This window comes from Argiope bruennichi, chromosome 4 (genome assembly GCF_947563725.1).
Source record: "Argiope bruennichi chromosome 4, qqArgBrue1.1, whole genome shotgun sequence".
NCBI lineage: Eukaryota > Metazoa > Arthropoda > Arachnida > Araneae > Araneidae > Argiope > Argiope bruennichi.
Genome location: NC_079154.1, coordinates 61,189,921 through 61,203,763, shown reverse-complemented (window position 1 = coordinate 61,203,763; position 13,843 = coordinate 61,189,921). Strand labels below are relative to the sequence as shown.

At 26.1% G+C, this 13,843-nt stretch overlaps 1 protein-coding gene across 1 annotated transcript; it reads right to left on the bottom strand.

Annotated features, from left to right (window-relative positions):
• Positions 1-421: 421 nt before the first annotated feature.
• LOC129965524 (uncharacterized) lies at positions 422-13,264 on the bottom strand. Its single transcript, XM_056079494.1, has 5 exons — positions 13,026-13,264; positions 7,550-7,598; positions 5,795-5,913; positions 4,938-5,032; positions 422-4,859 (listed from the first exon to the last, which is right to left on the bottom strand). The coding sequence occupies exons 1-5, from the start codon at positions 13,067-13,069 to the stop codon at positions 4,795-4,797; spliced, it is 372 nt and encodes a 123-aa protein (XP_055935469.1). The 5' UTR covers positions 13,070-13,264; the 3' UTR covers positions 422-4,794.
• Between the last annotated feature and the right edge of the window lie 579 nt (positions 13,265-13,843).

Sequence of the window (13,843 nt, the reverse complement as noted above, 5' to 3'; positions counted from 1 at the left end):
TTTTTGTGCAAACCAACTTCAGTTTAAATTTAACAGATTATTTAGCTTATGAATTTGCCTTTTACTGCTATAAAAATAAAAGTATAAAAAACACTGTATATATTTGAGTTTAGTTTCTTTTCCAAATGTATAAAATCTCAATATATTAGATTAATAATATAAAACTTCTGAGTACCCAAATATTAGTTAGCAGTTATATTTAAAATGAATTAACACAAATATAGATTTCAAAGTTTCTCCATATTCAAAATTCCTTATTATACAATCAATGTTTGTAAAATGATGTAATGTTTAAATAGATTGTTCAGTATAATATGATACAATATATAAATAAAAAGATTTAATAGCAATATACACTTATCAACATGGTAAATGTTTGTACAATGATGAAATTAAACAATTCAATTATGAAACTGCAGCTTTCATATACATACATGACATAAAATAAAATAAAATTCAGATGATAAAAAAATAAGTTTTCAAGCATTAGTAAGATCAAAATAATAAAGGGCAATAGAAAAATTAAAATAGAGGAAAATTAATTTTATTCAAATAAATTAATTATTTTAAAATATTTTAAGTAATTAATCTCAAAAGACACTATTTTAAACAACTATGATCTAAAGATGACTCATTTTCTTAACTAATATAGTCTTTAAAAAGGTCCTCTTTAAGGTTAACATACTCGTTAAGGATACTCTTTAAGTAGGAGGTCCTAATAAACATTATAGAATTTCCTTTTTTGAAATGCTTAATCACGCTTCAGAACATTTTATTTTAAAGTGTCTTATAAAAAGTAAGAGAACAATTCAAAATTTATTTATTTTTTTATTCGATACAAATCTATTTTATATCTTCTTTATTTAAATTCACCATTGTACAATTAATGCTTGTATGGTGTTGTAATAGTTCATAAATGTTTCAATAACATTGTTCAATGTATTATGATATTGCAATCAAATAAAGTTTGATTGAATACAAATTTATCAACCTGGTAAGATGTTTCTAATGTTGTAAAATAAAAATAATTTATGGTGTTTATTCCAAGTTTTCATTTCAGAAAACTTCTTCAAAATCCAATTTTTGTGATAGAGGATATTCATTTGATAATATTATTAAATTATCCATTTAGCAATAGTGTCTCTGGTATTATTTGCAAATATTACTCACAGATAGCTATGTGTATTAAGAATTTCTCAAGTAGGATGACATTATTAACATAATTATGAAAACATTATGAACATTTATAATTACCAGTGGTGACAAAAATGGTAACAAATAAAATATAAGCTGTACAGATTTCAAGAAAATTTGTTGACATAAGATGATTTTGTGTAATTAGTATTTCTTAAATTTTCTTCATAAAAGATTTTTAAATTTTGAGCTTAAAAAGTTTATTGAAAGATAAGAATATCTTTTTTGAATAAGATGGTAGGAGCGACTACATTTCTGTGAAACTATGGCAACTGGAATCTGAATTATTTAGAATAAAGTGTCCTGATATTTTACAAATCTTGCTACCAAATTATAAAACATTGATCTTAAAGTTTATACACTACTTTTCTGATACAAAGCTGTTATGTTAAGCAACTTTGATTGATAGTAAAAATTCTGCATAGCATTTTGAAAAAAATCTGAATACACAAACTAATACAGTACACTCCCGATTATCCGCGGAATTGGGTGGCGCGGCCGCCGCGGATAACAAAAATCGCGGATAATCCGAAAAAAGCTAAAAACGGGTACAGCAAAAAAGAAAAGTCCTTCCAACTTGAAAAAATCGTTTTATGTACAATAAAACGTAAAATAAACAGCAGGATGTTTAACTAACGCTTAATATTTTAGTATATCACTCAAAACTAACCTAAAATGCATTTTGTTAATGAAAACAGAAAAGTGCTTTGTATTTACGAGAGGCGTCAAGAATACACAGAAAAATGAATACATATGTACTGTTTTAATACTGTAATGTATTATGTAATTACAAAAGCATAACTGTAAAACTGCACTTTTTGAAAAAATCAGTCAAAAAGAAAAAGAGAAAACTTTGTGCGGCAGGCGCGGATAACCCGTCCGCGGATAATCGGGAGTCTACTGTATATAAATATGGCATATACAAGATGATTATTTACAACAGCACATGCAAGAATTATTATATTATTAGGCTCTATAGATTTAATAAATACTTGTACTAGGCATAATATTTTTACCCAACAAAATGCAAGGAAATTTACACTTTTTTGAAACTTTAGGGTAATCCCTGCAATTAAAGGATTTTATTCATGATACATCACTAAGAAAAAATGTAAATCATCTGCTGTGAACAATTACATTATTAATTGGAAAAAAACTATCACATTTCAGAAATATGCATATGTATATAATAGTTAAATAAATACACACGATGTCTATTTACAATGACAATTCATATATTACAATAGCACAAGTATCACATGATGTGAATTTAGGATCAAACAATGAATGACTCGGCTCTCATATTAGTATCAAATTAAAAGAATATTTGTTCTAACTAGAAAATTAAAATTCAATAAACACTATATTATTGATGAATATAAAGCTTTAACCATTTTAAGAGTGTAAATTGTAAAATAATAATAATAATAAACATTTCTAAAGAGATAACTTTAGAATATTCCAGATTACAATTTTAGCAAGTTCTTGCAATTTTTACGTAAATAAAATTACTTTAGAATAGCTACAATAACTAATAAGAAGAAACTATCAATCAAAAAAGGTAATCATTCTGAAATTCAATTTAAAAATAAATATTTCCTGAACCAAACTAATAAAAGATGCATTGCATTTAAAGAATGCTAATGCTGCTACAACTAAAACACAAATGAACTTAACCAAATTAGAATTAAATATTAAGTTTAAATGCAAAAAAGGAACCAAAAAGAGCAAAGCAATGAATCCAGCCTGAAGACTTTTTCAAAGGTCACCCTAAGGTAGAGATTTTTTATCTGAGAGGTCCGACTCTCATCCAAAATACTGATCCCTTGTGACCCAAAAATCCCAAGAAATTCAGGTTTCAGAGATAAGAATTAGTATTACAAACTCCATTACACAATAACAAGCAAAATATTATTTCAAAAAATTTTCTAAATCTAAGTAAGATCACAGCAAAATGGAATAAAACCAAGCTACAAAAAGACCATTTAATCATGAAACAAACAAAAAAAAACCCTCATTAAAATATGAAAAACAAAGAAATAGGTCATTGTATAGATGAAGATATATCAATGACTTGCTTTTATTAAACTTAAAAAATGCTAATGTTGTTATTGATTGTAACCCTAATGATTTATTTTTAAAATAATTCTAATGTTGTTATTGATTGTAACCCTAATGATTTATTTTTAAATGAAGTGAACGAAAATCAGCATAAAGCTTTCTGTCTAGATTTAAAAATAGAAATTTCTAACGGAAAAAATTTGGTAGGTATTTACGATAAAAGGGATGAATTTAACTTTAAAATCATTAAATTTAGTAATTACCTTTCTAATTGAAACTCTAATGTTTTCAAAAATTTGATGCTCTCACAATTTGACGGGATTAAAAAAATTTGTAATAACAAAATTTCTTATACCGAAGCAACAAACAATCTCATTAAAAACTTAATTACTACTGATTTTTCCCAAAACTTTTTCAGTATAGATGTTTTAACCCTTAACTGGGGAGGTGAAATTTTAGGACTTAACTGGTCTACGAGACTGCATTAGTATGAAAAATTGCCAATATATTTTGCAGATATTTTTCTTGATATATAGATATGTTTTAGAAAGTTTTCAAAATATATTATCATTGAAAAAAGTAAATGAGTTGGAACATACATTTTCTTCTCAAATTACATGTTACAATAAATAATATTCTTGAAAAAACATATTACTTTTAACTATAATATAATGTAAAATTAAATAATCATATAAAAAATAAAAAAATGACAATGGGTAAAATTGGCCGATTTTTTATCGGCTTGTGTGACATTCATAGCACGGTGGTTTTCTAGGGCATTTTGAACATACAGGTTAAGAACTAATATAAAAATCAGCCTATAAATTCTGTATATATATCTTTTATTTTATTAATATATTTCATAAATTTTCAAAATACATTATCACTAGAAAAATTAATTATGTTTTAATATACATATGATAATCAGTTGAAGGCGAACTTTCATCGAAAAACTCTTCTGTACAATTATCCTTATCACTAAAATTACTTCCTGCTTCATTTAAATGTGTCTGGAGTACTGCTTCATAATAGGATCAGTAAAGTGGATGATGTATCGGGGCCCAAGTTTTAGCGCCATCTTCTAAGCCTTGTTTATCACTGGAACACTAACAGGGAGGTGCAGTCTTAGAGAACGCGCTCAAAGAAATAACTGAATTATTTAAAAAAAGCATCTGCTGAAACCGGTTGAAAAAGTGCATGTGTATTGAAAGTCATAAAACAGGAAGCTACAGGGTCAATACATAATATAATATTCTGCTTGTTATTGTGTAATTATTGTCTTTGATTTTCTGATACTAATTCTTATCTCCAAAACCTCAATTTTTTGGGATTTTCAGGTCACGAGGGGTAAATATTTTGGACGAAAATCAGACCTCTTAGAAAAAAAATCCCTGGTTTGAATCCCTACCTGATGGTGACCCTTGAAAAAGACTTCAGGCCCAATTAATTCTTTTTTTTTTTGTTCCATTTTTGCATTTAATTAATATTTATTTCTAATTTGGTTTATAACTTAAGATAATTTTTTAGTGAATCTTCATTTTAATCTTCATCTTTCATGCCAAGATCTTCATAGACTTCCTTCACAGTTTTTTGCTGAAGAACAGCTATAAAGAAGTGATTTAGAATTATGATAATGCAGAAATAATCCACTGAGAAATTCATTTTATTAACCTACCACTCACCTATACTTTCCATCACCATATGAATTTGTTCTTTACATTCACTGCACTTCTGCAATTTATCAATGCACCATTCCATCTGACTTTCATCAAAATCCCTGAAAAAAATTACATTTTTTTTTTAAATAAAGATATTGAAAAAAGCATTAAAAGCAAATCAAGGGAATATTATTTTCATACACATTTTATTTTAAAATGAAAGTATTGTTCTATCATTGGAATGTTTTTCTCACAATAAATAAACTCTGAAAATTGAAACATATTTCTATAAGTTTTGTATTTAAATTATTATAAATTACACCTGAAAACTATTCACTTAGGCAAAATTATATTAAAGTTCACTTTCCAGATAAGAACATATAGTCATGGCATGAAATGAATTCTCTTTAAAATGTCTGATTCACATTCACTGAGAAGCAGGTTATTAAAAATTGTTAGAACATGCTACACATTAGTGAAACAAAAAATATAATATGATTTATCTGTCAAATATAATTGTGTTTAAAAGAATCAATATGTATTAAAATTTAATAAGATGATTTCAAATCAGATTTCAAACAAAAACCATTGTACAATTTTAAAAAAAAAAATTCATTACTATAATTTTTACACTTAATCATCAAAATACATTTAAATTAATTTCCATAAAAATTTAAACATTTAATATATTTCTCAAGTATATATATATATATATTTTCACATTGCAATTTTCAAACACCATTTTCACTAAAATTTAAAAAATATATATATATATATTCTGCAAAGACATTTGGAGAAAATAAAGTACTAAGTGTAAGCTTGATAAACAAGCTCTAAAAATATTTTTAGATATGTAAATTAATAAACAAAAAAGTTCTTACGGTTCATCTGCTTCACTAATTGCTTTTTTTAATTCTTCAATTTCTTGCCATTTTTCCCTTATGGCTTTCCTCATATCGTTAAGAGAAGCATTTTCAAACTGAAAAGGTATTTTTTCTTCCTAGAAAGAAACAAAATGGCAGTAGTTAAGAACTTGTGTTAGTCTTGTAGAGCAATGAATAAATTTAAAACATTAAGTACATCCAGAAAAAAAACCATTTGAAGTTTGTACAGTAATAAATGACTTAAATATATTCAGAGCATAAAATGGTTTGAAATAATCCAAATTACAAGATCTTTTATGTAGTGCAATAACAAAATATATTATTCGGTGCAACAACAAGATCTATCATGAACAAAATTTCAGATTTTCAACAAAAGGAAGGATTACTAGCTATGTAAACATTTTGATAACATATAGATAACATAGCAAAATTTTGCAAAAAATAATTTGGGATAGAGTGGAAATTTATAACACTGGCATATATCATTTATCAATACAACTTTGATAGCATAATTAACATGTAACATTAACATGTTACAATGTAATTTGCTTAAAAAGATGTAGTGCAGTGCTCAGCATAATTTCACTTACCAGTTAATATAACACTCATTCACCTATCTATATCAGATGACACAAGTTATTTAACCTCAACATTTAACAAGGTATTTATAATTAAGTTATTTAGTATATTAACCTAAATTAGATTTATTTATATCTAATCTCTAGGACTAAACCAGTTCATCCATGTTATTTGCAGTTTCTTAAAACTATATAATTAAAATATTCAACAAATTACAAGCATTTGACTTATAATCTGTTAAAAAGTATGCTGCATATGTTAATAAGTATGCTGCATTTCTAAATTTAATCTTAACAAATTAAAAGTAAATTTTTAATACAAAATGGACACAAAGCTACAGTATATATTAGTAAGTGTTTAAATTAGATGCTTTTTTTTATGTTTAAAAATATCAGACATACACAAATATTCTGACATATAAAACAATTCAGATGAATGCAATATGAAAAATGTTAAAATAGTATTTGAAAAAAGCTCCTGCAATTAAAAATAATGCATGTTATTGTAATTAACTCAAAGATTTATACGATCATCAGATATATTGCTGTGTTTTGTTTGAACTTCTGTTAAATTTAAAAAACCATAATTATGAAAAAATTATCTGATTGAAGGCCAGGAAGTATTAATGTTAAAGGTAATTAATTCCTTTGATATATGAATAACCAAAATAAAAATTTACATAACAAAAATAATTTCTCTAATTTTAACAATATTTTTCTACCCTCTGCAAGCAATGGGCAATATAATTTAATGTAAATAAAGATCTGGTGAAGATTTGAAAGTGTCCTTGTTACATCTGTCTCTCATATAGAAGGTTGTGACCTTCATTAGGTATAATCTAATACAATTCCTGCAAAATTGTTAAATATCTCTAAATGTTGCTGTCATGAACTATAATATGAATTAATTTGATTAAAAATTTAGAGATGAAAGGAGAAGAATATCATTTTAATAATTCATTAAAAATTATTCAAAACAATACATAATGAATATTAATGTATAAGGTGAAGAATTATTCACATACTATGTATCCTTATAAGCAATGATAATTTAAAGATAGTTACTTAATTCAGTATAACAACATATTTTTTTAAATGGACAAATCAAACACTTAAAATAAATTATCAAGCACAAAATTTCTATTAGTACAAAAAAAAGCAAAGAAAATTTTACCTTTGGTGTTATTGAAGGATTTTCAAGAGATGGAGATGGTCCAGGAGATCTAAAATGAAAAGAATATTGCAAATTCAATAATTTTTTTCCTAGAAGTCAATAAATATGCAGGAAATATAAAAGAGCAATAGAACACTTTCACAGATTGGCACTGCATTCTAAACAGAAATGCATCAATTTATTTCAGAATAAAAAATTTCTTTATACTACTAATTCAGAAATTTGAAAATGTATTTTTTTTTTTTTTTTGCTACACTTGTAATAGCAGAATAAATTATCACCATATCACATCTACATATGTCGTCCATATGCTATCGAATTTTGGCATGATTTTTCATGACTCGAATATTCTATTCTACTATTCTCTCAGAAGCCATCTCCACATATAATATACATATATCCACAGAAATTACATTTATCCTGTTCAGCAATTTTAAATATATATATTCAACATGGCAATTCATTTTATACTTATTTGAAGCAACATAATTTTTTAGGATGGAAATTAAAATTAAAAGGCTAATGTTTAGGTTTTAATTTATACATCTTATTAATAAAGTATAATAAAATTGATAAATATGTTACAAAAAAATCTGGTTTTAAAATATTTATATCATTTACTGATAGGGCTGTGGTATAATTAAATATTATTTGGGCATTTATATCTGATGACTGTGTAAATAAACCAAAACTAGGTAATTTTAAGAAAGTGCCTATATGAAGTGTATTGGTGATTAAATTTTATTTCAAAATTAGAACATTTAAAATTTATATTCATATATAATCTGTATTTTATTATAACAAGTATCAGTTCTGCCCTTCACGCTGAATTTAGAGAATACATATTAAAAACTTTTGCAGAATGAGTTTTTAGATACAGGTTTAATAGAATTAAAAATATGTTTTAATAAAAAAAATTGAAATTGTACAAACAAAATTTTTTATTACAGGCAAAGTTTATAAAAAGAAGACATTTATATTATATATAATACACAGACAGACATATTATATTTCACATAGCAGATAAATCCTTCATGCTATCGAATTTTGGCATGATTTTTCATGACTCTAATATTCTATTCTACTATTCTCTACGAAACCTTCTCTCTCAGATTTATTGCAAGGTGTAGCTTAAGCTTCTGATACAATCTCAACTGCCCTTTCAACAGCTAATGAAGGCAAAGCAAGGATAGTAAGGATAATTAATCTCCAGCTTTCTTAAGAGTTGTCTTTATTAGGTAAGGATTTAAAAATTTGTGGACAAGATATATTCCATTGTCAATCAATGAGATTAAAGTAAAGTCATGCATTAAATTTTACAAAAGGAATTTCAAACAGTGGAAGTCTATTATCCCGATTGCTGCAGGCTCTAAGGCTTTCAATATCTATCTCTAATTTTAATTCTGTAGGTAAATACTTAGTCACAGCAACGAGTTTAAACATGTTCCATCCACCATCTCTTTACAGGAAGGATGTGATTCTCAATAATCACATCTAAACATTTTTACTTCATTTTTTTTCAACTCGTTTATTCAATTGTATTGTGGTTAATGGTCATAAAATTTCTCGCAAGTCTAAATAAAATCTAAAAGGCTCGAAAATAAGTCAATAAAAAAAAAAATTTTTTTTGATCCATTTGATACTTAGATGCCATTGCATACAAAAGTACACAGACAGAGGATATTAAAATAAAACATAGTTTGTTTATTTAATTTAAAAAAATATACAATTATATACCAATACAAATATATCAACCCATATTAATTTCACTCTAAAATAGTCTCTTATTTCTTGAACCAATTTCACTTTTATTTATTTAATCAATCTTACATATGCTCTATAGAAGGTTCTTATGCTCCGAATGAAGGGATAAAAATCCTTAATGCTTAGCACATTCTTTTGGAAATTCCTATGTTTCCCTATCCTAAATCTACATGTATCAAAGAAACTCCTAACAAAATCTCATTATAAAATCACTGAGGAAAAAGTTTTAGTAGGAAATTTTCTTCCAAAACTTTTTTTTAAAAAAGAATACAATCATAGTTTCATTAATTTATGAACATCAGATTCATAAAAAGTCAAAAATGCAACATCACTCTGATACATTTTTTAAAAAATAGCTTAATATGCTCTGCAACACATTTAAACAGCTGAAAATGTCTCGCCAATACTTTATTGCACAGTTCCCAAGTCTGGCATAAAAAGTAGGTACCTTGGACAAGACTGTGAATCCAAGAGCATACAGATTTTTATTTTCTGAAGCCAATTATGGTTAAAAAAAGAAGAAACTTTGAGTATGGTCAGAAATTTTTGGTTGGCCAACTGAATCCAAAAATTGCAACAGAGCTACAATTTGATTAGCAAGATTACTTACCAAATTTCATTCATCATTTGCATGTAATTACGTATACACGAAATTACTGTAGCAGTATTTACGTATATGTGTACTAGATGCTAAAACTGCGTGCCAAATTTTACTGATCACAGTTTTAAGTTATTGTGTTCACTCGCATTCGAATATACAGACAAAAAAAATTAATGGAAAATTTCATTTAAAATTTGATAAAAATCTGCACATTTTGCTTTTTCCATTAGCCGTGCGTAAGTGAAAAATCGCCAAATAATGTAAAATTCTGCCAAATTTCTTACACCAAATTCACATTTAATTCACAATTGGCGACATATGAGCCCGGCTAACGGAAAAATACCATTTTAAGAAATAGCAGCTCCACGCTTTAAGCTTTTGATGTTATTTCATTTACAGATAAGCATAATTCCTAAAATGCTTTATTCTGAGATTAGAATCAAGAAGATAGGTCAGAATCTCGAGTTTGAACTTTTGTGATAGATTACATTTTTTTTTCTCACTGAATAGTTTATATATAAAAAAACAATATTTATAACAATTTATTTTTGTTTTGTTTTTTAAATTTGTTTTCTGCCAAAAGCAACAAATAATCTATAAGTAACTTTGAAGCATTAAATATTTTACTTTATTTTCATTTTTGGACACATTGAATAATTGGATGCATTCCTGTTTGGAAATTTACAAAGAATTAAATATAAATTTTCTAACATATAGTTAAAAAATTCTAAATTTTTGCTCAAAAATTAATTAAAGTAAAAATATTTAAACATTTCACTAATGATGAATCACTAAATCATGTTGAAATATAACTAATAAATACTCCATACACAAGTAATCACATACAGAAAAACAGCGATTTGCAGCTGAAAAGAAACCTTAGTGTTTTTGCTTTTTAAATACACATAATTAGCTGTAAAAAAAAAAAAAAGATTCCTCCTCCCCGAACAAGAGCAAAAAAGATGATGAAAGAAGAGTCAAGTAAATGAAAAGGTTATATTTCCTTAAATCGATCACTATTTCTTTAAATTAAGATAAAATCTTTTCCACTGTCCTCCAAATTTATTGAAACCTGTCAAACATTGAAAAATCCGGTATCAGAAAGAACATACAGCCTATAATCAGGCAGATCTAGTGAGGGAAATTAGATTTTTTTTTTCCCTCAGAAGGAAAATATTAACAGCTGGTAAAAAAATAAGCACTTTTAAAACCCTTATATAAGGACCATAAAATATAAGCAGCAGCAACTTTTAATGATGCTTGGAATCAAATGGCATCTTCACAGGTTGGTAACATGCTAAAATGAATCATTAAATAATATATATTTACACTTTAAAATATCCCATGATCAAAATGCAAATAACTATGACACAACCCCTCCTCTTTGGAACCAGAGCCCTACTTCAAATGTGAGTGAAACATGCATAAGCAAAATAATCCTCGATTATTCTCCATATGAGCAACAAATAATCTGGAAATAATCTTATGGGCTGGAAATTCAACTCCCTTACCAAAAAAAACTCAAGCTTTGATACTAATTTAGAAGAAGTTAAATTTTTCAGAATATCATACTAATTCATGTTATTTTGACATTATTTAGCATCTTTTTTAACACTATTTTGATAAACGAAGAAAAAAATAAAATGGTATAAAGTATTATAGTTTGCATAGCACCAGTATGTTGTTGATGTGGCTCTGGACAATTTAAGTGTAATTATTCTGCTATAATGAAAGAACTTTCAGTATTTCAAATTGGATTAACAGCAAAAGAATGTTTAATAGAATGAATCGGAAAGAGTAGCAAAGTTCACACATGTATGGTATATTTGGAAGCTTTTATATTTTGATGAGACAACAAAATCAAAGAAACAAAGGAAGATATGATACGAAAAAAAAGTATGATACAAATATAATAAAAGATAGCATAAGAACAGATAATTATCAAAATCCTTTCAGAGTTCAAACTTTGATTTAGTAATATCTGAATCTCAGTCAGGTTAATTTTCAGAGAAAAATATAAGATTTCAACAAGAAATATAAATAATAGCATGTTTTGTATTATTTTAATTCAATGGCTCATTGTAATTTCAAAACCAAACTCAACATTTTACATTTTTTTATTTCATCAAAACTGCTCCTTTTTAAAAAAAATAAAATCAGCAAGTACATTATTACTCACATTAAGTGAAAAAGGTTAAAATTTAAAACAAAAATATTATATACAATAAATGATATAGCAATTTAATTATTTTTCTGCTTTCTATAAAGTTAAAATAATTGTAAAAGATTAACAAGTTTCTAATCTTTTTGTTATTAGCATTCAAAATTATATACATATTGAGTTTAAGATAACATAAAGGCAAAATGTGTAAGCATATAGCATTATCATATTACATATGAAGTATATACCTACTTGGGTGTTAAAATTAAATAACTAAGCATTTTACATGGTTAAATATTAATAGATTACAAGTTTAAAGCAGGCTTTTGTAAAAAACTTTGAATTAAAATTAGCAATCTGAAGGTACATTTAAACTGCAAATCTAATATTAGAGAAGGAAAATTTATTTAAAAAAAATTGTAGTACCATTATTTTATTATATATATATATATATATATATATATATATATATATATATATATATATATATATATATATACAGAGAGAGAGAGAGACAAAAAGACAGGAAAAAAATATCTTTCTGCCTCTATCTATCATTATATATATATATATATATATATATATATATATATATATATATATATATATACAGAGAGAGAGAGAGACAAAAAGACAGGAAAAAAATATCTTTCTGCCTCTATCTATCATTATATATATATATATATATATATATATATATATATATATATATATATATATATATATATATATATATATATACACACATACATACATACATACACACACACACACACGAGTCAAGATAATTTTTGTATATTAAATTTGGCAAAAAATACGGATTTAAACAAATCTTTCAAAATTAATATTGTTAATCAAATGTTCTATATTGTTAATTTTTAAACTAATGATTCAGAATAATTTTACATCATTTAAACCTTTCATATTCTAAAACAAAACTATAAAAATACCCGCGCTTGGATTCTGAAGTCTCGGGAGTTGTTGAAGTTTCCATTTTATAATACAAACTTCTTTAGCAAAATATAAAATATTCCGACAGTTCTTGTATAAATATTTCAATACACACGAAATAATTTCTCGTTTGAAACAAATCGAAACGAAAGGTTTCTGCTTTAATAGATATGCACTAGCGGATCTTTGGAATGATGGAGGTTTGTTTTCCGGCGCATGCTCCTGAACGAGTTCTTAGCTTGAGCGGATCTTTTCCACTATGTCTCTTTACCAGAACAACTCAGTCCATTATAAATGCAGGTGGGGAAAGTGGAGCTTGAGCTCGTGGAATGATGCCGTAGTATAGGCGGTGGATTTTCAAATGGCATAAGTGTGGGAACAATTTTTAATTGGTTTGAAGGGCCTGATTAACCAATTAAACCTGCTATGAGACAGTTTTATAAAAGATTTTGCTAACTTAAAAAACAGATTAAAAAAGCCCAAAGAAAAGAATAATGTTTGGGAGAGGTGAAAATTAATATTTCTTATATATATGCAGATAAGGTGGGAGAACCAATATTTTATGCATAGAATTCAATAGAGTTTTCAACTTATAGAGATGAGATTCGAGTTTTCAAAATTTCTGTTTAACACATATTCAGTTTCCATTGAAATAAAGTTAATTTCAGCTAAGACAAATTTAAATGAGATGTACAGATTCAATGAAATATAAAAATATATATAGGCTTTGAATTATTTTTGTATATTGAGAGGGAAAGCGAAGGAAATTAAGATAACAAAAAATGCATACACGGAGCTTGTGCTATTAAATAAAGAC